Genomic DNA, 24,096 nt, shown 5'->3' with positions numbered 1-24,096 from the left:
ATCAAGACATCTGACTGACTAACCTCAGCTCTGCACTCCCAATTACCCACAGTAACTTTGCAATCTCTGTCAACTGTTGACTTCCATCAAATTGATCAACTCCTCCACAATAATAAGATTCTAGCCTTCTAATAACAAACAAAAATTCTTTTTTTCCATTCTCTATTCCTCACATGGAATTTCAAACCCTAACCACAACAATCGGCTGCATTCACTTTCTGCGTGGGATTTCGGCGATGTATCCTGACTACATGGGTGGATGAAAGACAATTTGGGTGTAAAACCAAACAACTGGTCAAAACAGGAGGCTCAGATGGATGGCGGCAGATGTGGCAGTGCTTGCAGGCCATAACTTTCTATATGGTGGAACTGAACAGTTCAATTACAGTGACACATCACTCCTGGATGAGCCCAGTACCTTCTATGCTTGTTTGAAAAGGTGGAACAATTATGGATCTTCATGAGCCCCCAGATCCAGTGAAGCCTCTCTATTATCAGATGGTCCTGCATGAGAGTGAACCTTTGGAAAGCATCCAAACTCATCATCAAAGTCTGGGAACTAAATTTGTGCTTGCATCTATGAAACAGGATCCTCGACTTCCTCATCGGCAAACCTCAATCAGTACAAGTACTAACAACAACACCTCCACTTTGACCACCGGCAACTCAAGGCTGCGTGCTCAGTCCCCTGCAGGGCTTTCTTTATACCCATGATGGTATAGCGAGACAAGGCTTCAATGCCTCCTTTGTATTCTCCATCGATACCACCATTGTTGCACAAATAACGGGTAATGACAAGTCCGAGAACAGGAGGGAGTTCAGTCATCTGGAGAGGGGTGCCCAGAACCACAATTTTGCTCTCATCATTAGCAGATCCAAATAGCTGATTGTTGACTTCAGGAAGGGAAAGCCAAAGGTCCCTACACCTGTCATCTTTGGCAGAAAGGAGTTAGAGAGAATCAACAGTTTCAAGTTTCTAATATGTGCATCTCTGATTACCAGACCTGGGCCCAGCAATTGATCCTATTACAAAGAAAGCTCACCGATGCCTCTACTTCATTAAAAGTTTGAGGAGATTCAGCATTTGGCTGAATGCTCAATCGAACTTCTGCAGCTGTAGAGTGTAGAGCATACTGACTGGTTGTGTCACAGCCTGGTTTGGCAACTCGAGCGCCTAAGAACAAAGCAGATTACAGAGTGGTAGACACTACCTGGGATACTGACCTCTCCACCATCAGAGGGATCCACAGGAAGTGCTGCCTCATGAAGGCAGCTAATATCATCAGCAGCCTTCCAACTGAATCCTCATGGAATCCATCTGCCAGATTATCCACTGTTAGACCCGGAGCTCCACCTGCTGGGCCCATGTCAGGATAACCAAACATAGTGATGTATTGAAATCCATGGGAGAAGGTAGAGATCTTGTGAGAAAGGCAAATGATGTTTGGTTTGATAGATTTAACTTAAATTTAAATTTAAAATAATTTTTACATCTAATCATTTTTGACTGGTGCTCGGTGACAGTAAAACTTTGGAAATGTCAAAGACCCAAGCATTTAGTTGAATGAACGGTGGTGATGCAGGGTTCGAGGTGTGAAGGAGGGGTAGGTGCTGCAGGGTCTCACCATTGTTAACTTTTTTCTGCAGCTGGTCATATACATCAGGAGAGGCCAGTTGTGCTGGGAGCTGCTCCCCGCAGAAGGATGTGTAGGAAAGTCTGAAGTAAGGTCTCGACCCGAAACGCCACCTATTCCTTCGCTCCAGAGTTGCTGCTTGGCTCGTTGAGTTACTCCAGTATTTTGTGTCTACCCAGCAGAAAGATAGTCCCTAGGCCAGGTTGGAAGGATTCATGGTCCAGGCCACAGACCAGAAAACAATGGGGTTATCGGAGACTTATCCAGCAATTCAGAGCGATAACATTTCATCAGAATCCTGCTTGTCTTCTCCTCAGATACTACCTGACGCTGTGTTTATTTTAGTATTTTCTGTTTAACTTCAGATTTACAGCCTTTTGCTTTTGGACCTTTACAATTGTCCAAAACTAGTTAATGAAATTCTAAATTTAACTTGCACCAAACAAGAAGGTATAACCTTCTCTTTCTTACCATCCAGGTAACTTTTCCCAGATTCTGAAATCTACCACAAGGATATACAATTTATGGTCCCTGAACTTTGCTTCTTAAATCCAGGAGAATTTTACTTAAAATATTTTAGGTCTTTAGTTTAAACGGTGACAATTTTATCGGTTGAAACTTTTCAAAGTGTGTGTTTTGTTGTCACTTCATTGGTAATGCATCAGGAAAGCAAAACATTTATTATTGTCAATAACTACTATTTACAGAAGGATTGTTTAAGAAAGAACTTCAGATGCTGGAAAAATCAAAGGTAGACAAAAATGCTAGAGAAACTCAGCGGGTGAGGCAGCATCTATGGAGCGAATGAATAGGTGACGTTTTGGATCTAGACCCTTCAGACTCTTGTGGGGGAGGAAGAAGAAAGGAAGAGGTGGAAACAATGGGTTGTGCTAGAGCTGGGAAGGGGAGGGGAAGGAGGGAGAAACCAAGGACTACCTGAAATTGGAGAAGTCAATGTTCATACCCCTGGGGTGTAAACTACCCAAGTGAAATATGAGGTGCTGCTCCTCCAATTTGGGGTTGGACTCACCCTGGCCATGGAGGAGGCCCAGGACAGAAAGGTTTACAGAAGAATGCTCTTTTATGGTAGACAATTCCCTTCTCATAAATTCACCTGAAAGTCAAGGAGGAAAATAGTTCAGTGAAAGATGGCACCATTTGATGGGATTATACCAAAAGATAAAATTCTTCTGCCACTTATTGGATAAAGCAAATCATTAAAATGTGTACCCAATTATGATTTCACAATTTTTTAAGATCTGGGCATTGGAGGCAAGGCCAGCATTTATTTCCCATATTTCATTGCCCTTCAACTCTACACTCGTGCGTGCAAGGATTGGCACAGCCAAATATTTATTTGATATCACCATTATTCACATCCATAATTGACATTTGCTTTTTGAGCGATGAGAGTGTTGTATCTAATTGTTATTTGTTGGCCTAAAGCCCAGAACAAAGTGCAATAAAAACTGAAATTGTATGAAACACACAGCAGGTTTGTGACCTTTCCAGAAACACCATCCGATATATTTTGTTCTTTGCAGCATTTCAAAAACAACCTTTTAATGCCAATTAAACTCATAAGTAATATATTTTTAATAGGAGAAAATATTACTATGCTCTTGAACTCCATCTGCATCTTTCTTCATTGTATTTCTGAGCCTTCAAGTTAAAGTTTGATCTAATGAAAAATTATTTAAAAGCTTATATTCCAGGAGATGGTTCATGCATGCCAGCCTCACAGAGGCCTAATTTTAGCAAAGACCATTCACAATTAATCATAATCACACTTTATTAGCCAAATATGTTTTGCAACATACGAAGAGTTTGATTTGCCATACAGTCATACTAATAAAAAGCAACCGAATACACAAAATACATTATATCATAAACATCCACCACCGTGACCGCTCCACATTCCTCACTGTGATGGAAGGCAAAAGAAAGTTCAATCTCTTCCCTTCATTGTTCTCCCACGGTTGGGGCCCTCAAGCCTTCCGTTGACGGGACGATCTTGACTCCCGTAGCCGACTGTCGGGCCCTCCGCATCGGGGCGATCAAGCTCCTGCAACGTGCGGATGTCAGCTCCCCACGCCGGCAATCAACCCCGGGTCAGGGCTGGTCGAAACCTTCTGTGACTTTGAAGCTCCCGACATTGGTCTCTTACTTGAGACTGCGAGCTCCTGATGTTAAAGTCCGCAGACCGTGGTTGGAGCATCGATCCCAGGCAAGGGATCAGCCACAATGGCAAGTCCACTAGGGGCCAAAGTCAGGCCCGGGCAAGGCCTCCAGCTCCACGATGTGGGAGATATACGATCCGGAAAACAATCGCATCTCTGGCAAGGTAAGAGACTGAAATAAAGTTTCCCCCTCCCCCCTCCCCACCCCACACATAAAACAAACCAGACAACATTAACACAAACTTTTAAAACACACTAACAATAGCAAAAAAGAGATGAAGGAACAGACTATTGGCGAGGCTGCCATTGCGGAAGAGTCTTCGGTTTTAGACATTCTAACAAAAGATTTCTTGACATCTGACCCAGGAGGATCTTCACCTGAACCTCAAACTTAATTTTTTATCATAATTTTATTTAATTCCATCAGTTGCACCTTATGTAATAAAACCACAGAAAAGGATTCACTTGGATTGCACACAGTGTTGTGAGGATGAGTCCTCATTTGAATGTTAAAAAATGATGAGCATTGTAAATACTGATCGTATATTTGCAAGATTGGCCACACTCAGTGATGAGAAACATTTCTGTACCCTTGTTAAGAGTACAAAAAAAAATTCCAGCAATTTCTATTTTGAGGCATTTTATTGGTCTGCACTATTTATTTATCAGCACTAATGCTTTCTTCAACTATTGCCAATCAAAATAATTTTATGCAAAAGAAAACCTGAGTTACAGGCATATGTATGCAGCAGTGTCTGAGCATCACAGTACCTAACCCCAACTCACCAATACAGACACTCCCTGACTTACGTAAGGGTTAACTTCTGTAAACACTTGTGTTTAGTCACATTTTATGCAAATTACCTTAAAACTAGTAGAAACTAGACTGCAGAGGCTGGTTAATATACAAAATGACACAAAGTGGTGGAGGAACTCAGCAGGTCAGCGACATCTCGGGAGAACATGGATATGTGACAATTTGGGTTGGGTCCCTTCTTTAGAATCAACCTGCTGAGTTACTCCATCACTCTGTGTCGTTTCACGTTAAAACTAGGCACCGATGCCGCTGGTCTGCATCAGTGGGCCCTTCTTCACCAGCTGCCATACCGTCCAGTTGACATGGCTATTTTTGGGGCTCACATTGTAGCCACTGGCCGGCAGCGCTTTCTTCAGGCTGCCATCACCAACAGCACACTCAAGGTCACCATAAGGCTCCCTCCCCTCTCACCAGCTGCTGCTTCTTCATGTTGGCTGTCACTTTGTCCTCCCCTCTGCACCACTGCTGTCTCCTCCTCTTCCTTCTCCATGAAGTCACTGACATTTTCCTCAAGTGGACAAAGCGAAGGGAGAAGGAGGCTGCGGCAGCAGTATAGGTTGGAGCATGTATGGAGTTCAACGCTGTCCAGTCTACCAGCTTCCATGTCCAATAATACATGATACTAAACTATTTCCTGAATCACATTAGTGTTCCAGATTCCTCATTTCATCTTCATATCATGGAAATAGGAACACTTGCCTGTGAGAATACTGAATGTTAATAGATGCATATGTGAAAAAGTAATTCTTATTTAAATATGAATGCTTAATGTGGCAATTAACCTTAAGTAAATTAAGCAGAACTGAAAACATTTGAAGTGTTTCCGTTGCCACAGGTACCCTGGGAAGATCTCCGCTTTCTTTTTGGGGAGATAATGTATGGAGGACACATTACTGATGATTGGGACAGGAGGCTGTGCCGTACTTATCTAGAGGAATTCATGCATCCAAACATGGTAAATGTTATCATTCATTAGACATTGTTGACATTGATTTTAATAAAATAACTCTTTAGTAATGGAAGGGGAAATAATTGCCCATACTGTGTCATTTTAGAAATCCAAGAAACTGCACAATAATGTTCAGGTTCTCAAAATCATCCATGTAGAAAAATCACTGCATAGAGAACTGGACAATGGAAAGATTACACCCTAATGATGAAGTCATATCACTCGCTATTTAACAAAATAAAACTGGTAACATATGAACAGTCTTTATGCTTGGCATAATTACTTCTCTCATCCAAGAATACAGTTACGTCAAAGAAAAACTTTGTATCCTGATTTCTCACTTTCCTAACGTTGTATCTTTAGGCTAGAATTGTGGATAGGCGAATGGCTTGTTACCACACTTACTAATTCAGCTCTTGTGATTACCGCATGCGACAATGATCTGCCTAAAATCCACAGAAAAAAAAAAATCACATCTTCCTTGTCTTCAAATAAGGCACATTGAGAATTGATAGAGCATACATGATGATTGACGCTGCACTGAAATTGGCCACAAACAGTTCTTGGGAAAAACAGTATAAGATATTTAAAAAAAACTGGGTTTTATGTAAAAAGGGTTTTATGTAAAAAAACTAAAAGCAAAAAAAAGAATGGCTTAGGCTTAGGAGTGAGTTGTGCCTGCACCTTCTATGTCACTGCTGATGGGAGCTAAAGCACTAAATTAGGATGAGAGCACAGTTTGCCTAGATTAATCAGCATTGCTGATAGCTGTTCAAGGGACTGGATCTGCCCAGACCAGTGAAATTTCAGGCACTACATGGTGATAACTGCATTGCTGAATCAAGGCAACCGTGTTCTTGCAGTAGAATGTAATTTGTTTGTGGTAGGAACTTTGTAAACATGGTGTCACCTTGTGTTCAACCTTCAATGAAATGTTACATGAGGGAGAAATATTAAACTAAACCATCAAAGTATGCATAACCTTCAATATTATATGGCAATTCTCCTCCAAGGCGTGGCTATATAGGAACCATGAACAGAAGGTTGGACAGCAGGGCATCATCGAGGATGCACAGCTTGTTTGAAGGACTCAGCCCATGTTCTTGTTCTTCAATCAAGCAATCTACTAATTACAACATTTTGCTTGCCCATTATTGTTTCATTCTATTTATTGCTTTCAACTCAACTGTAATCACCATCTACTGTTGCAAATTTAACACACAATGACTCGTGAAAGGTTATTGTAAGCCCTTGTCAACCGTTTCAGTTCTGTTCTCTGTTTTATATAGGTGAGGAAAATGCCTCAGCATTATTCCAAGAACTTAATTCTAAAATACATTAAGTACACGACTACTAATGGTAATTAATAACTACTTGCAAGTTATTTCGACACATTGTTAAATACTTGGAAAGTATGTCAGTATGTGGAAATAAAACAGTTACTATTTCCCTAATATGATTTCAAATATAACTATGCAGTATTATAATACATCACCTTTAGGTTCCATACCAGAACGTATGGGGCTCCAAGCCCCCTCTAATGAAAGGTCAAAAGAAATGCACTGCAGCCAATTAGAATATTCATTTCATTAGTTGATAATACTTTAAGAGATCTAAAATTCAGCCACTACTGTCTATTTGTAATTCAGAATTATTAAAGGTATTTAAATAGTGAGTAATAAGCTTCATACTAAGGCACTTACATTTCTTTTACCATTCTTGACATATTCACAAGAATGCTTTTATGATTAAGCTTTGTATTTTCAGACCTTGCTGTTGGCTGTTTTTAATTAGCCATTGTGAATTCTGAACACTGTACAAAATATTTTTATACGAATGAAAAATAAAACTTTTGATAGCAATGCCCTTTGAAATCTGTACATTAGTTTCATTGTTTTTTAGTTTAGCGATACAGCATGGAAACAGGCCCTTCGGCCCACCAAATCATCGCTGACCATTCATCTCTGTTCATTATCTCACCCACTCCCTACACACTGGGCAATTTTTACAGAGGCCATTTAACCTGCAAACCTGCACATCTTTGGGTTGTTAGAGGAAACCGGAGCACCCGGAAGATACCCACGTGGTCATGGCAAATGTGCAAACTCCACACAGGCAGCAACAGAGATCAGGATCAAACCCAGGTCTCTTGCGCTGCGACAGCAGCTGCGCCAGTGTGTATTTTGATGCAAAGTATGCAGAATTTGAAGCCGTGCACTGCTTGTTATTGTAAAGGGAATAGGATGCATCTGAGGGGATTGATTTGCCCAAGGGCACCTTTTCTTCTGCTGGGTGTACCTCTGGTTACTGAAACAATTCAAGCCAAAGTAATATTTGAGTGTTAAACTTGTTAAGAATTTCTAATTAAAACTTAAGTAAAAAATCATCATATATTTCTTAATTGGCATTATTCACCAATAAGATAAAGGCATTTTGGGCAGGGATTTACATTATTTTTAACGTTAAATATTAAGTTGATTTTTTGTTTGTATTATTTGTCAAAATGCTTTCTGAATGCAAATCTTTTGTTGTTATTCAGCTTGAAGGAGAACTTGTATTGACACCAGGTTTTGTTGCACCTCCCAACTTGGATTATATTGGATACCATAAGTACATCGATGAAATGCTTCCTCCAGAAAGCCCAGTGCTGTACGGCCTACATTCCAACGCTGAAATAGAATTCCTCTCAGTAATGTCTGAAAATCTCTTTAGAACATTGGTGGAGATGCAGCCCAGAGATTCATCTATTGGAGAGGGATCTGCACAGACTACAGAGGAAAAGGTCAGATTTGGTCAACTGCAATGTACAAGGATACATAATCTTTCTGAATATATTGCTCAATTAAATTGCAATAGCTCATAACTTTTCAAAAAAAAACTATTTGCCTATAGCATAAATATAGATGGAAATACTAAAGTAAGATTCTAATAATCTGTACCTTTGATGAAAGTTTGCATTGCAGGGTTTACGTTTGCCCACATGTTCTGCTGGCAAAATTGTAACTGGTGAACTTGAATTAGAGCAGAGAATGGGAGCCAATACAATATTTATTCAGGTGAATTTAGGTATCAGAAACAAATTGCTTTAAACATAGTTTTAAATTAAAACAGAAAATGTTGGAACTGTAGAGCGAATGAATTAACATTTTCAAAATATATTTTTAAATTGTTACAAATCATTACAAGAAGTCACATTTAGTTCAGTGCTATTAATGCACTATAATATCTCAAAATGTTTCATGAGAATATTGTCAAACAAAATCTCTCACCAAGCACTAAATGAGATAATTAAAATGTATATATTTTAAGGAGTTGCTTAAAGGAGAGAGAAGTGGAGAGGTCTGTGTAGGATGTTCTGGGGCATAAAGCACTGACAACTGAAGGTAGGTCTGTCAGAATTAGATTGATGCAGATATTTAGTGTGCAAGAAGATAGAGCCAGAGAAACACGAGAGTTGATTGGCTGGAGAAGATTACTGAGATGGGGTAGGACAAGCCACAGAGGGATTTTGATAGCAAAATTGAAATTTTAAAACTGGCACTTTGCTGGACTAGGAGGTAATGTTGGTCAACATTTACAAAACATTCCAGGTCATATACCTGGAATGCTACTATGTGCAATATTTGAAGGACAGATTTCTAACAACGATCTATTTCCTAATATTACTTGATTCCAATTCTTACTTCAGTTGAGGGATGGTAATGCGAACTGTGGTCAATTATGGCATTAGCAGCAGAGTATTGGATGAGCTCAGTTATGTGGAGTGAAAGGTCAAGGTATTGGAATACAGTAAACCCTCGTTATAACAGAGCATAGCAAGAGGAATGGTGTCCGTTATTGCCGATAGTCTGCTATAACCGAGTAACTTCATGGGTAAAGATCCAAGAATAACATTTAGGCTGATCAAGAACTGCACTGGCAGAGGTACCGTTTTTCAGTTGAAACATGAAAATAAAGCCTTACCTGGCCTTAGCTACATAGCTCCAAGGTCTCAACACAGTAATGCAGGTGGTTAGCGTAGGCATGGCTAAGGAAATGATTTGGGGTTGTTGGCGCGGCCGAGCAAGCTGTGTGAGCCGGGGGTGGCTTCGGCAGGCGTGGCCGAGAAAGGGATTCAGGTGCCATGGTCGACATTCCGGCATGGTGGTAAAGTTTGATAGGTCCGTCCGCCACAACCAAAATCCATTATAAAGAGGTCCGTAAAAAAGAGTATTTACTGTAGTTACATCTATAGGTAAAAAATTATCTTCAGACTGAATACAGCATCAAGGTTGAGATACAAGGAACTACAGATGTTGGAATCTTAATCAAAACAAAATGGCAGAGTAACCCAGCAGTGTCTGGACCCTGCTTCAGGCTGATTGAAGATACTGTGCAAGTCTTCAAGGACATTTTTCTGGTTTGGTTTAAACTATAAGCAGCCTTGCTTTCCCAATGTTATTTGACTGAAGTAGAGTCCCGATCCAAAACGTTGCCTATTAATTTCCTCCACAGGTGCTGATGACCCATTGAGTTGCTCCAGCGATTTGTGTTTTGCAAAGCACCAGGCTCGGCGTGTATCTCATCCTCCAATTTTGGAGAGGAATATTTGTGGCTCGGATCAATGCATAGAAATTTATGGCCATTTATGACCATTTTTGTGCTGCACACATAAAAAAATAGTGTAGCACAATATACTCAATCATCAAAACATAGTTCCATTGAAGCCATAGGCATACAACAAACATTCACTGTTATGTTGTGTCCATTAACAAAAAACTTTTTAGGATTAATTTCAACCAGTCTTTGGATTTCCCTACAATTGGATGGATGAAGTATTTGTTATAGTTATAGAGATTAGATTACACTTTGATTTTATCAGTGTACTTGATGTTCATTGATGTTAATGGGGGAGCTAAAATCCAGGAAGAAAACTTTTAGAATAAATGTAACTGTGCTGGTGCTGAGCCTACACCCTCAGCTGTGCATCATAATATTTTGGAATTGATTTGTGATATGTAGTTTTATGTAACAAGTGTGTCATTCTTGATACTGTTGGCTTTGAGTATAAATGTAGTGAACTAAGAAGAAACCAGCACATAACAGTAGTAATAGAAAAAATAACCTGTTCCTAGTTTGCGAATGTGCCAGGTCCTTGATGAATGTTGATGATGGCTATTAGTACCTCCTGCAGCACCTAACTCTGATGGATGATACACATGATCAATTGATGTGTTTAATGTCTCTGAACATAAAACCATTAGCAGAATTATTGTGATAATCATTTTTTGAAATAAATCCAAAAAAGAAAAGTATAGTAAAATGTAATATGTTGTCTGTGTTTTAACTTTTTTAATTAAATTTTCATCAAGCACAGAATAAAAACGATTCACCATATGTACTATGTGCAAGTTCAACCTTGAAAGGTGTAAGATTGCCCATGCTACTTTATTGTGCAAGGCAATATGTAATAGTGTGCCAGAAAAATATTCACTGCAGTCCTGTGGATCAGAAATCTTTCCTTGCTTAAATAATAGTAAAGAAATTCGATTATTTTTGCATTTACCCGTTAAGAGATTCATTCCTGAAATGATTCTGTATCACCATGTAGAAGGTGCACTGACAGAAAACAAAAGGGGTTATGTTGAAGAGGCATGTAAAGTAGAATCTATGCCCCCAAAAAGTGCCCCTCAAACTGCCCCCAGTGAGCATGAAGATCATTAAGTCTGTTTGGTTGGAACGCACATAAATACTAGACCACACATAGCCAGCAGATTAATGATTTACTTCACTGTTTTTCCAAAGCCGATGCTGATGCACTGATATCCAAGATTGGTAGTATGGAACATGTACAATGAGATATTTTATGGCATTCAATCCATCATGCTAATTGTGGGAATGCTGAAACAAAAAGCAGAATGATGTAAAAGCTCAGTAGGTCAATCAGCACCTGTACAGGCAAAAGCTGCAAGTTCACATTTCAGATTGAAGAACCTGCATCAGGACTGCATGCAATGTCCCAAATGGAAATGTTGACTTACACCTTTTTGCCTCCACAGAGGTTCATTGACTTGCTGAGTCCTTGCAACATTGCTTTTGTTTGAGATTCCAGCCTTTGCAATCCCCATTGTCTTAATGCTGAAGTATTTCAGGTAGCCTGGTGAACCAAGTAAGTGCACCAAGCATTATGGCCTGCTTGTTTTAACCCGAGAGGATTATACCAACAATTATAGAAGCATGTCAACAAATGCGCAGCAACAGCTTTTGCTATTGCACAAAGATTTTGATAAACCATTAATCCACTGAGAATCTCTCTATTTATCCACAATATCCATTTCTTACCAATGTACCCTTGCACCTCTCATTTCTTATAATCCTTTTACTCAAAATTGACAGCTTGTAAATGAAATGGCTAGGCATTTATTGCTGGCACATTTAAAGACTGTAATCGGGTGTCTTCTCTGAAATATGTATTTCAGTTGTTCCTCTGGGCTTTGTTATTGCAGATCTTCACAAAATTGACACAAACTTAATTAAGTATCAATGTAGGGTGAATCCGAAAGCCTATTTCCCATTTGCAGCACACTTCTATTAATCTCCACTTATTACATCTATCTTTACTACTTTTAATAACTAAACATTTTGATGATTGATTTCTGATGGTTAGGTTTCTCCACAACCATCATCTTCTTCCTAGGGAGTACGATTTGCTTTCATTTCAGTACTATGGGCCGTAAGCTGGTCTGTGGCAACTGAGAACCTACCCACTTATGACAAGTGCTTGAAGAGGTGGTTAGGTAGTAAGGAAGATTATGGCTTCTTGTATAATTTTGGTTGCTTCTATGTGTTTCCAATGAACTGAAGTACAGTCCCAGACATTCCTCCATCTTAAACAGAAATACCCACGTTGTTAGGAACAGAATAGATGGGAATTCTCTAAAAGTTAGTGTAGATTCCGTGGACTAAATGGACGCCTCTTATAACTTAAGGAAACATTAAATCTGAGTGGGCTAAGAATTGACAAAAGGAGCATAATGTGGGAAAATGTGAAGTTATCCATTTTGTTTGTCATCTACATCAATGATTTGGATGAGAACATGCAGGGCAAGATTAGCAAATTTGCTGATGATACAAGTCAGTGGTTTTGCAGATAGTGAAGATGGTTGTGAACAATTACAACAGGATCTGGATCGATTGGAGATACACTAGGTGGGCGGAGGAATGGTTGATGTAATTTAATGCATTTTGGGATGTCGAACAAGGGCATGACCTACAGAGTAAATGGTAGGCCTCTGGGGGGTGTTGTAGAGATCTAGGAGTACAAGTGCATGGTGCCTTGAAGGTCGAGTCACATATAGATAAAGTGGTCAAAAAGGCTTTTGGCACTTTGACCTTCATCAGTCAGAGTATTGAGTATAGAAGTTGGGAGGTCATGTTGCAGTTGTATAAGACATTGCTGAGACTGCATTTAGAATATTGTGTTCAGTTCTGGGCACCATGTTATAAGATATTGTCAAGCTTGAAAGGGTTCAGAAAAGATTTACGAGGATGTTGCCAGGACTAGAAGGTGTGAGCTTTAGGGAGAGGTTGTGTAGGCTGGGTCTCTATTCCATGGAGCGTAGGAGGATGAGGGGGGATCTTATAGAGGTATACAAAATCATGAGAGGAATAGATCGGGAAAATGCACAGTCTTTTACCCAGAGTAGGGGAATAGATTTAATAGGAATCCGAGGGGTAACATTTTCACACAGTATGGATGTATGGAACAAGCTGCCAGAGGAGGAAATTGAGGCTGGGACTATCCATCGTTTAAGAAACAGTTGGACAGGTCCACGGATAGGACAGGTCTGGAGGGTTATGGACCAAGTGCAGGCAAGTGGGACTAGGATAGCTGGGACATTGTTGGCTGTTGTGGGCGAGTTGAGCCGAAGGGCCTGTTTCTACACTGTATGACTGACCCTATTTAGGTAGGGCAGAAATAGTGAGAAGTAGTGTTCTACCTAAATGGTAAGAGATTGCAGGGCTCTAGGATGCAGATGCATCTAGCTGTAATCGATTCACCAAAAAAACTAGTATTGGAGATAGCAAATAATGAGAAAAGCTAACAGAATGCTTAATTTAATGCTAGGGGAATTGATTATAAAAATAGGATAGTTATGCTTCATTAATACAGGTTATTGGTGAAACCACATTTGGAGTACTTCGTATGGTATTGGACCTCATTTAAAATTTGTGGCAAATTACTTGGAAAAGATGCACAGGGATGGATGGGTTGTTTTATTAGCAAAGATAGGACTGGCAGCTCAGCAAAACCTTGGAACATAAGTAATACTGGACTAGTGGACTTTCCAGCCTATTGAATATTATTTTGTTAATATTTCATGACACCTTAATTTCCCTTTTTCAAAAGATGTTATACAATAACATTTTAGTGAACCCGGTAAGTTTACAAGGAGCACAAGAAACAGAACAAGGTAATTTTCAAGGGCGTTAAGCCAACAGAACCAGGTGAGTTTAAAAGGAAGCTGGCCCCGGGTAAGCAAAGGGCAGCATTGGAATCAGGCAGCTGCTGAGTAGGCCTAATCACATGTGACAATAAAGTATTCTTATTCCTAAAACTTGAGACCATGAAGTATTTAGGTAGTGCAGGAACCAGACACTGATAATAGGGGGTACAAAGCGCAGTAGAATCATACAGAATCATATAAGATTCTTAAGGGATTAGACAGCCTAGATGCAGGAAATATGTTCCCAATGCTGGGGGAGTCCAGAACCAGGGGTCACAATTTAAGAATAAGGGGTAGGCCATTTAGGACCGAGGTGAGGAAAAACGTTTCCACCCAGGGAGTTGTGAATCTGTGGAATGGTCTGCCACAGAGGGCAGTGGAGGCCAATCCACTGGATATTTTCAAGAGAGTTAGATGTAGTTCTTAGGGCTAAAGGAATCAGGGGATATGAGGAGAAAGCAGGAACGGGGTACTGATTTTAGATGATCAGCCATGATCATATTGAATGGTGATGCTGGCTCAAATGGTCGAATGGCCTACTCCTGCACCCAATTTCTATGTTTCTAATCAGTGTCTTTGCAAAAGTATATAGATTCTAGATTCAAAAGGGAGATGAAAAGTTTGGGCAGCTGGGCAGAAATAGTGAGTTAGGGACAAAAGCTAATTAGCCATCATATATTCAATAGAGGAGCAGGTTTAAGGATCCAAATGGCTTACACTTACTCATAATTCCTGTCTGTATAAAAGTAAGTTATCCCACAATATCACACCTCCTCTCCCACTTCCTGAATTTATAAAGGGATCTGCTGGTGAACTGGATTTATTCATTAGCTCAATTGGCTAAGGCACTGATGAGTGGTCAAGACCCATTCCTGAGAACGAAGAGTTATCAGTCAATCTCTGGACCTATTGTTCCAGTTGCATATTGATTTGTTCCAAACAACGAATCCCGAAGATATTGCCAAATCTATTCCGACCAATTGTCAATAGCTGCTTTTAAATCTCAGCAATGCATGTCGCAATTAAATGTTGCATCTTATTTAGTAGTGATTTAGTTGAAAGGTGACTTCCTGCATGATATATTGTGCAGAAAATGTTCATGTCAGACGAAGAAATGTGACAATTAAGCCTGAAATAAGAGGCACTTAAAGGTTTATCAATTAAAAATCGTTAACCTGGTGGTCTGCCTAAACCTTGTTGCTTTCCTAGCACAGCAACATGTCCAACAGGGAATGTTGATGACTGACCCATTCCAGAGCACTGGAGTGCGTGTCGAGGGTCGCACTAAAGCTTGTTGTAGCCAATGCCAAGACACTGTGGGTGAGGACCACAGACTAGGGTCCTTTCGCTGAACATTGAGGAGCACTGAGTCTGGTGCAGATACCCTTAAACAAGGGGTAGGATACCACCATAAGTGGCAAGGTGCTTTGTTTATCGATAGGCGTGAACACTACTGAATATGACACTATTGAATGTATAGACACGGAGAATGAAGAGTGCTTGCATAGCTTTTGTTTTAATTTTTAATTCAGCGTAATTTTAGAAGTTTATCCCGAATCTCTTCATATGCTAATCTAGCATTGGCTTATTCTAACCACATAATTTATTTCAGGTGAAGAATATTCTGGATGATATTTTGGAGAAGCTTCCTGAAGAATTCAACATGTCAGAAATTATGGCAAAGACAGCAGAGCGCAATCCTTATATTCTTGTTTGTTTCCAAGAATGTGAGCGTATGAACATACTTACCCGGGAGACCAGGAAGTCACTTAAAGAATTGGACCTTGGACTGAGGGTAAAGCTGTTTGCAGTGTACTGCATTGATTCAGCAAAGAGGGTTGATGGGGAATGGAAGTCATTTTTTGTAACCCATATTCCAAACTGAATGGTTCCCTTGTCCAAACAGATTTTAACCATTCTGATCAGCCGACTATTACCCAATCTCCCCCCCACCCCCATCCCATACCCTCTTATTTCAATTCAAGTTGGTATAACTTGTACTGTGACATCCAGTCTTGACTTGCAGTCTGTGAATCCATTAACCCATTGCAATGCCGGCTTAAACTGACTCCAGGTGAAGCAATTATTCATTCTTATTTTTAGTGAGGTAAGGGCGAGGACATGAAGATATGTCTGTAACCTCGTGCAGCACTCAAACCCTGAGATGCGCATTCCTTTAGTTTTATGCATCTCAAACTAATTGCTTAGAATTTAATTTTCCTGTGTAGCTGCCCTAAATGTCTCAACGGTTGTGTTGAGTTGCCTTAGTGAGTAGCAATCCTGGACAAACACACACACACAATTGCTGATCAACACTAGATTGCCAGAATTACAAAATCACAAAATATCATACTGATGCTGAAAATATGCTTTTCTTAGTTTAGGATCGATCACCGTTGCAGGGGAGTGTAATAAAATGTTGCCTTACAATGATATAGACATTTGCAAATAGCTAAAATTATTATTAAAATGAACAACTTTAGATTTGATCGACTGGGAACTGAGATAAGGACCGAGCTCATGATCCGATGAAGTTCAAGATTAGAAAACTAATTGGTCCTTTTGTTTTTGTTGACATTTTGTTTTGATACAAAGGGCGAGTTGACTGTCTCAGAAGAAATGGAAGCATTGCAAATCGCATTGTACCATGACAATGTTCCTGAATTATGGAGTAGATTAGCATATCCATCATCATATGGACTGGCACAATGGTAAGAGAATTTGATAATTTTACTATCTACTATTAACTCTTACTAGTACGTTTACCGTAAAGGAAAACACCTTCTAGTGGTTTTACAAGTAGTATTTTGATCTTAAAAGCATCAACTCATGAACATGATGCATATTGTACCATTCAAAATATAAACACAACTACTGCACATAGAATATGACAGAATAAGAATTAGCTATTTTGAAAGATTATCTAACTTCCTCTCAAAGCGAGCCTTAATGTGAATTGCTATTAATTTAAATAGTTGCAAAATCAAATCCAAAGCATTCAAATTTATTCTATGTACTTGCAGGGAAAACACATTTTCTGCTAGCAACAATAAGCTAGAAATGTACACTTGATTGCTAGATAGCTATCTCAAGTGAAAGCATCTTTATACATTCCAAGAGTTGACCTGTTTTTATATTTTATCCATTTAATACTAAATAGCTATCTCAAGTGAAAGCATCTTTATACATAAAAATGTCATATTTTATCCATTTAATACTATGTCACAACATTCATTGTTAGTTAATTAGTTAGATTTAGCTGTTACGACTAAAGAAATCAAGGGATATGGGGGAAAAAGCAGGAACGGGGTACTGATTTAAGATGATCATATTGAATGGCTGTGCAGGCTCGAAGGGCCTACTCCTGCACATATTTCTCTATATTTCTATCATTCATAGTCACGTTTTTGAGCAACCTTTGGAAATCACAATAACAAGTAGTGTACTTTCCGAATGCATGTGGCCTAGTCACATTGTCACTAATGCATCAAAAGTTGGCCACATCATCCCCGTCCAAAAAAGGGAAATGGCAGAGTGCAACTTGTGTGCATTTACAATTTCTTTTTTCTATTGAACAAAAAGATATTCACTTTTAAAAACCAAATAATGTACATTATTCTAATATCTTTGTATAACAGTATACAAGTATGCTGACTAAATTGTGGGAATTGAGGTATATTGGTTAGCTGCAACTTAACCTCTTTGTTTTTTAAGGTTCAATGATGTTCTTATGCGTTGCCGTGAACTCGATGCATGGACTCATGATCTTGGTCTTCCTGCAGTTGTGTGGCTTTCTGGGTTTTTCAATCCTCAGTCTTTCCTTACTGGTAAGTTTATTTAGTATTTTTTAATTACATCTTCTAATTTTGCACCTTGTGATTTGTTTTTATATAATTGTTCCAGTGAAATGCTATGGAATATATAAAGATGCTGTACATAAGGAAGCTGTAGTGTTTTGATGAGCTTATTAACAAGTTCCATGCCAAGACTGTTCAACCTAGGAGATGTTACTCTGCTAATTGTTAAATTCTGATTTGGCCCATAAATGCTTGTATTTGGCTTTATTAATCTTTGTGATTTTTGCATTGTTATTTCAAGCGTTTCAGTAGCAAAGTCGTTTTGACAAGGTCACCAAAGACATACCATATGATTGTAACAATAGCAGTCATATCTTTGTCTTGCATAACCAGTTTTAAAGCCTCTATTCATAGTTCAGTGGACTATTTTCCAACAACATTGTCATCCAATTGCATGGGAGGGCAGTTGCTTTGATCGTTATCATCTATTCAGTCAGAGAATCATCATCAATGGCTGTTATCTCCAATGTTTCCTCCAAGGGTCGATCTTGCCTCAGCCACAGGCTGTAGCTGAGCAATGTCACATACAAGCATGGTGCCAGTTTCCTTGTTGACAATGGTGACACCTTGCTGCCTTTGTACCTAAATTGTCAGACAGTCTGAGATCCTGGACAAGCTATATAGAAATATCCTCCATATATTTCAAATAATATGACATTGTTTTCAAAACTATTACAAACACGATGTCTATTTCTGACTGCATGTTTCAAGTTAACTGAAACTTTTTGCAATCTTATGCCATATCTGAACCAAGAGGTTTTTTTTTAGGATAGTTATTTTCATCTCTGTAACATCTGCAAAAACTTTGATTATGCTTCAGATAAACTGCAGCTGCAAACCTCACCAGAGCTCATCTGCTCCAAAACGCTCCTAGTTAGTCTCCCTGATTACGCTACACTCCATCAACTCTGCAGTCTCAACATACACATCACCTCATTCCTTTGCATGCTGTCCTTTACTGTGTCCTACTTAAGCAACATTGTAAGGATTTCAGAGATGAAGTGGCTGAAGGAAAGACGGTCTGAAAATTGAGTGACAATCACACAAAGCAGCTCATGCTGGAAATCAGAACTCTATGTTGCAGTGCTGCACAGCTTTTTAATTCAATTAGATTGAATGCTCCCAAATACCGCTTGTGAAACATTTTATTTGTCCAAGGCATTGAGAAAAATACAAGCTATTTTTTAAACTACTAAGACCCCATTCAGCCCCTTTAATATGCTTCACTATTCAGTAGGATCACAACTGATTCAACATTCTGCCGTTGCCCATAATCCTTGATTCTCTTTGATTAGTAGAATTAAAGTATTTGACATATAATAAACTGTTTTGTTATTTAGAAGGCAAATGTTTTAAACTCCACTAAGTCCTGAACGAATTCTCTCTGCGTCCCCCCTGATTAAGCAATGAGCTGAATTAGGCCGTTCAGCCCATCAAGTCTGCTCTGCCATTCAATCATGGCTGATCTATCTCTCCCACCTATCCCCATTCTCCTGCCTTCTCCCCGTAACCCTTGACACCTGTACTAATCAAGAATCGATCTATCTCTGCCTTAAATATCCATTCACGGCCTCCACAGCCTTCTGTGGCAAAGAATTCCACAGATTCACCACCCTCTGACTAAGGAAATCCATCCTCATCTTCCTAAAGGAATGTCCTTTAATTCTGAGGCTATGACCTCTAGTCCTACTCTCCCACGAGTGGAAACATCCTCTCTATCCAAGCCTTTCACTATTCACTATGTTTCAATGAGATGTCTCCCACAGCCTCCAACCTTATCGTTTCCCAGCCCCGCACAGCCCCCGTTTTACCTTCTCCCCAAAATTCACAAACACAACTGCCCTGGCAAACCAATTGTTTCTGCCTATTCGTGTCCCACCAAAATGATTTCCACATACCTCGACTCCATCCTATCCCCCCTGGTCCAATCTCTCCCGACCTATGTCCAAGATACCTCACATTCCCTTTGTCTCTTTAATGATTTCCGCTTTCCGAGACCCCCACCCCCTCATCTTTAGTATGGACGTTCACTCACTTTACGCCTCCATCCCCCACCAGGAAGGCCTTAAAGCCTTCCGTTTCTCCTCGATCGCAGAACCATCTAATTTCCCTCTACTAACACATCACTCCATCCTAGCAGAGCTGGCCCTCACCCTCAACATCCTCTACCTTTGCTCCTCCCACTTCCTCCAGGTCCAAGGCGTAGCTATGGGCACCTGCATGGGCCCCATCTAATGCCTGCCTCTTTGTAGTGTATGTTGAACAATCCCTGTTCCAGGCGTACACTGGCCCTATCCCCGAACTCTATCTCCGTTACATTGATGACTGCATCAGTGCTACCTCCTGCACACATGCAGAACTCATGGACTTCACCACCAATATTCATCCTGCGCTCAAATTTACTTGCCTCCCTTCCCTTTCATGATCTCCATCTCAGGAAACAGACTATTGACTGACATCTATTACAAACCCTCCGACTCCCACAACCATCTTGACTACACTTCTTCCCACTCTGCTTCCTGCAGACTCTATCCGCTACTCCCAATTCCTCCATCTACGCCATGTCTGCGCCTAACTGAACTGAACTTTATTTATAGAGCACTTAAAAAACAACCACTGTTGCAACAAAGTGCTGTACATGACTAATCATGAACATAAAACAAAACAATAAAAACATTAAAAGACAGTAAAAATAATAAAAAAAAATAGAAACACTAAAACAAGAGCAGTCTCATGCAGGGGCGAAAGCCAAGGAATAGAAAACGGTTTTAAGACTAGTTTTGAAAATGGACAGTGAAAGGGCCTGTCTAATGTGCAAAGGTAGAGTGTTCCATAATGTCGGAGCAGCAACAGAGAAGGCTCTATCCCCTCTGAGCTTCCGCTTAGACCTCGGTACCTCCAGGAGCAGCTGACCTGAGGCACCGGGCAGGAGCGTAGGGATGAAGCAGCTCAGAGAGGTAAGGCGGGGCGAGACCATTTAAAGATTTAAAAACAAATAAAAGAATCTTAAAATAAACTCTAAAGTACACAGGCAGCCAGTGGAGGGAGGCCAGAATAGGCGTTATGTGCCCCCTCTTACGTGATGAGGCGTTCCATGCCAAGACATCTGAGATGTCCTCATTCTTTAGGGAACGGGGGATCCCCTCACCCATCATAGATCAGGCCCTCACTCGTTTCTCCTCGGTACCCCGCAGCTCCGCCCTTGCTCCCCCTCGTCGCGACAGAGCCCCCCCTAGTCCTTACCTTCCACCCCATCAGCTGTCACATACAACACATATCTTCCGAAATTTCTGCCGCCTTCAACGGGATCCCACCACTAGCCACATTTTTCCATCTCCACCCCTTTCTGCCTTCCGCAGATCGTTCCCTCCGCAACTCATCCCTTCCCACCCAAGTCGCACTAGCTTCTCATTGTCACCCTACAAACAGCTAACAATGGCCTGTTTCCTTTATCATCGTTACTTTTATTGCATATCTTTCAGTCAATGTTCTCTATTTCTCGTTTCCCTTATTCCTAACCAGTCTGAAGAAGGGTCTCGACCCGAATCGTCACCCATTCCTTTTCTCCAGAGATACTGCCTGTCCCGCCGAGTTACTCCAGCTTCTTGTGTCTACCTCTCAACCTGCACTTGTACACCTCTATAAGATCACACCTCATCTTGTATATGCACGTACACCTCTATAAGGTCACCTCTCATCTTGCTGTACTTCAAAGTTCCTAGCTTGCTTAACCTCTAAATTGATTCATGTCAGTATTCACAACTTTATTGCGAACCATCTCTACAATTCCCTCCCAAAGTCAATCTTTATTAGCCATTCCTTGGTATCTACCTCTGTCTACGTCTTTGATACTAACATTAGGAGACTCTGGTATATATCAAATATTTGTTTGGTAATATTCCTGTACTGTACATTTTGTTTTTGCTTCTCTACACGTTTTCGACATAAATTGTAATAGTTGACCTGGGGTAGAGGATGTTGGATGCATCTTGAAAGACCTTTAGTTGGCTGTCTTTTCAATGACTATCTGCACCTCCAGCCCATGCTATCTGCTTTTCCTTTAAAATAGAAAATACTGGAAACACCCAGTGGTCTTGCATCATCTGTGGAAAGAGAAAATGTTTCTCTTCCCACAGATGCAGAATGACCTGAGGTTTTTTTTCCCACAGCATTTTCTATTTTAGGATTTCTATCATCTGCAGCTTTTTAATTTCCATTAAATATTTTTTTTAGACTTACAAAATCTGGAAATACTTAACAGGTTAATGTTTAAATAAATAAAAGATTGAAGTTACTGATCATTGACCTTGTTGTAGAAACAGGGAAAAAAAATTAAATTATTTTTATTTACAGGGGGATGGGTAGAAGAAAATGTATGTGGTAGATGGAAAGCAGAGATTAAATAATGAAAACGACACCAGAACAAACCTAAAGATAGATGTGTTTGCATGACGAGTAGCAAATAATTGTCCAAAGTAGAATAGGCACAAGTAAATTTCACCTCACTTAGAAAAGCATCCTGGATAGAGAAGGTAAAATGAACATACATTGCACGTTTCATAGAATGCAGGAGTAGGCCCTTTGAGCCAACACCGCCATTCATTATGATCATGACTGATTTCCGTTTTAAAGAAAAGGAACGTTGAAAACAGGAACCCTTGGGTAAGAGAGATGAAACTGGGGAAAAGGAAAAGTTTTGAGAAATTTAATAGGAAATTCCCACTTTATCGGCCACATATATGACCTGTACGTACCAACAAAGATTGTTCATACGGCTGCCAAAGTATAGCTGGCATCCAAAAGGGGTTTTAACTGCAAAAATGCTATTTAGAATTCATGTGTTGCACGAGAATGGTTTCAGACAGACACAGAATAGTACTGGTTAGAAGTTACTAATTAAGTTTCTGTTCATGGAATAAGCCACGGGTGCCTACCTAATGGGAGGGGTCTCCACAATTTATTTTCCAAGTGTTAGGGAAGGCAATCCCTGTTTGTGGACTTTGGTAAGTAATTCAGGCTATATCCAGTAATAGGTACACTCTAACATTTGACATTGTAGCAGTGCATTGTACTGAATCTGTCATTGTTAAGCTATTATGCAGAGTATGGCCCGGAAGAATGAGTGGCCCTTGGATAAAATGTGCTTAACTGTGGATATCACCAAAAAAAACAAAGAAGATTATGGTCATCCACCAAGAGAAGGTGCTTACATCCATGGACTCTTCTTGGAAGGTTTGTGCAGTTAAATCATCATTTTGGTTATTTTTAATTTTGGTTACCAATTGATCAGAGACTACCATTAAACAGTCACTCGACAAGAGATAAATCAATTGACTTTTCATAATGGGAAAAATCAAGTGTTTGTTGATATCAGACAATGGGCCTGGGCCTTAATTACTTAATCATACTGGAACATAACATGCAGGTACGATGTACACAGGTGAAGAGAGAGAATTAAAAGGAAAATGTTTAGGAACAGATTGGCAGGATGGGTAGAGGGTGGCTGTGGTGATTTACTCCTCCCTAATTAGTCCTGTTAACATCTTTTCCCTACCATTTCACGCTCCACAATTAAAAAATTAACAATTATTTTCATTATGTTTATCCCGCACATTACAAGCAATAATAACATTTTTTATATTTGACCATTCTTTTAGGAGCAAAATGGGACATTCAGAATGGCATCATTGCAGAAGCACATCTTAAAGAACTTGCTTCCTCAATGCCTGTTATCTTTGTGCGGGCTACTCCAGCAGATAGGGAAGAATTGAAGAACATTTACCAATGTCCAGTTTACAAAACCAAAATCAGAGGACCTACCTATGTTTGGACATTCAATCTAAGGACCAGAGTGAAGCCTGCCAAATGGATTATTTCTGGAGTTGCCTTGCTCTTATCAGTTTAAAGATACATGACCAACCATTGATAGTCGTAAAAATTAACCTGAAAATCACCTTTTCATTCAAGAACTAAATTTGGTTCAATGGACAGAAGTGCAAAGTTTCCACATGCGTGTATATAGTGCTGTTTTGAAAACAATTTAAATCAAAATGTAACTTTTAGCGTAGTTGCATGAGATACACTTCATAATATACTGGCAATAAATTAAGTGACGATTAATTTGGCTGCAATGTCATATTTGTGAGAAAATGGAACTGATAGAATATCTAGAC

At 39.8% G+C, this 24,096-nt stretch overlaps 1 protein-coding gene across 1 annotated transcript in view; it reads left to right on the top strand.

Moving 5' to 3' along the window:
- Positions 1-23,979, top strand: part of LOC129712715 (dynein axonemal heavy chain 11-like) — a 286,248-nt gene extending 262,269 nt beyond the window's left edge. The window contains exons 76-82 of the mRNA XM_055661378.1: positions 5,467-5,586; positions 8,120-8,362; positions 15,679-15,861; positions 16,662-16,777; positions 17,781-17,893; positions 23,015-23,155; positions 23,581-23,979. Of these exons, the coding sequence (XP_055517353.1) occupies positions 5,467-5,586; positions 8,120-8,362; positions 15,679-15,861; positions 16,662-16,777; positions 17,781-17,893; positions 23,015-23,155; positions 23,581-23,828 (1,164 nt within the window). The 3' untranslated portion in view covers positions 23,829-23,979. The remainder of the gene's footprint in view (positions 1-5,466; positions 5,587-8,119; positions 8,363-15,678; positions 15,862-16,661; positions 16,778-17,780; positions 17,894-23,014; positions 23,156-23,580) is intronic.
- Positions 23,980-24,096: the final 117 nt, after the last annotated feature.

The sequence above is a fragment of the Leucoraja erinacea genome, chromosome 2, assembly GCF_028641065.1.
Source record: "Leucoraja erinacea ecotype New England chromosome 2, Leri_hhj_1, whole genome shotgun sequence".
NCBI lineage: Eukaryota > Metazoa > Chordata > Chondrichthyes > Rajiformes > Rajidae > Leucoraja > Leucoraja erinaceus.
Note: the sequence above shows the minus strand (reverse complement) of the source record. Positions and strands in the feature narration are given on the sequence as shown.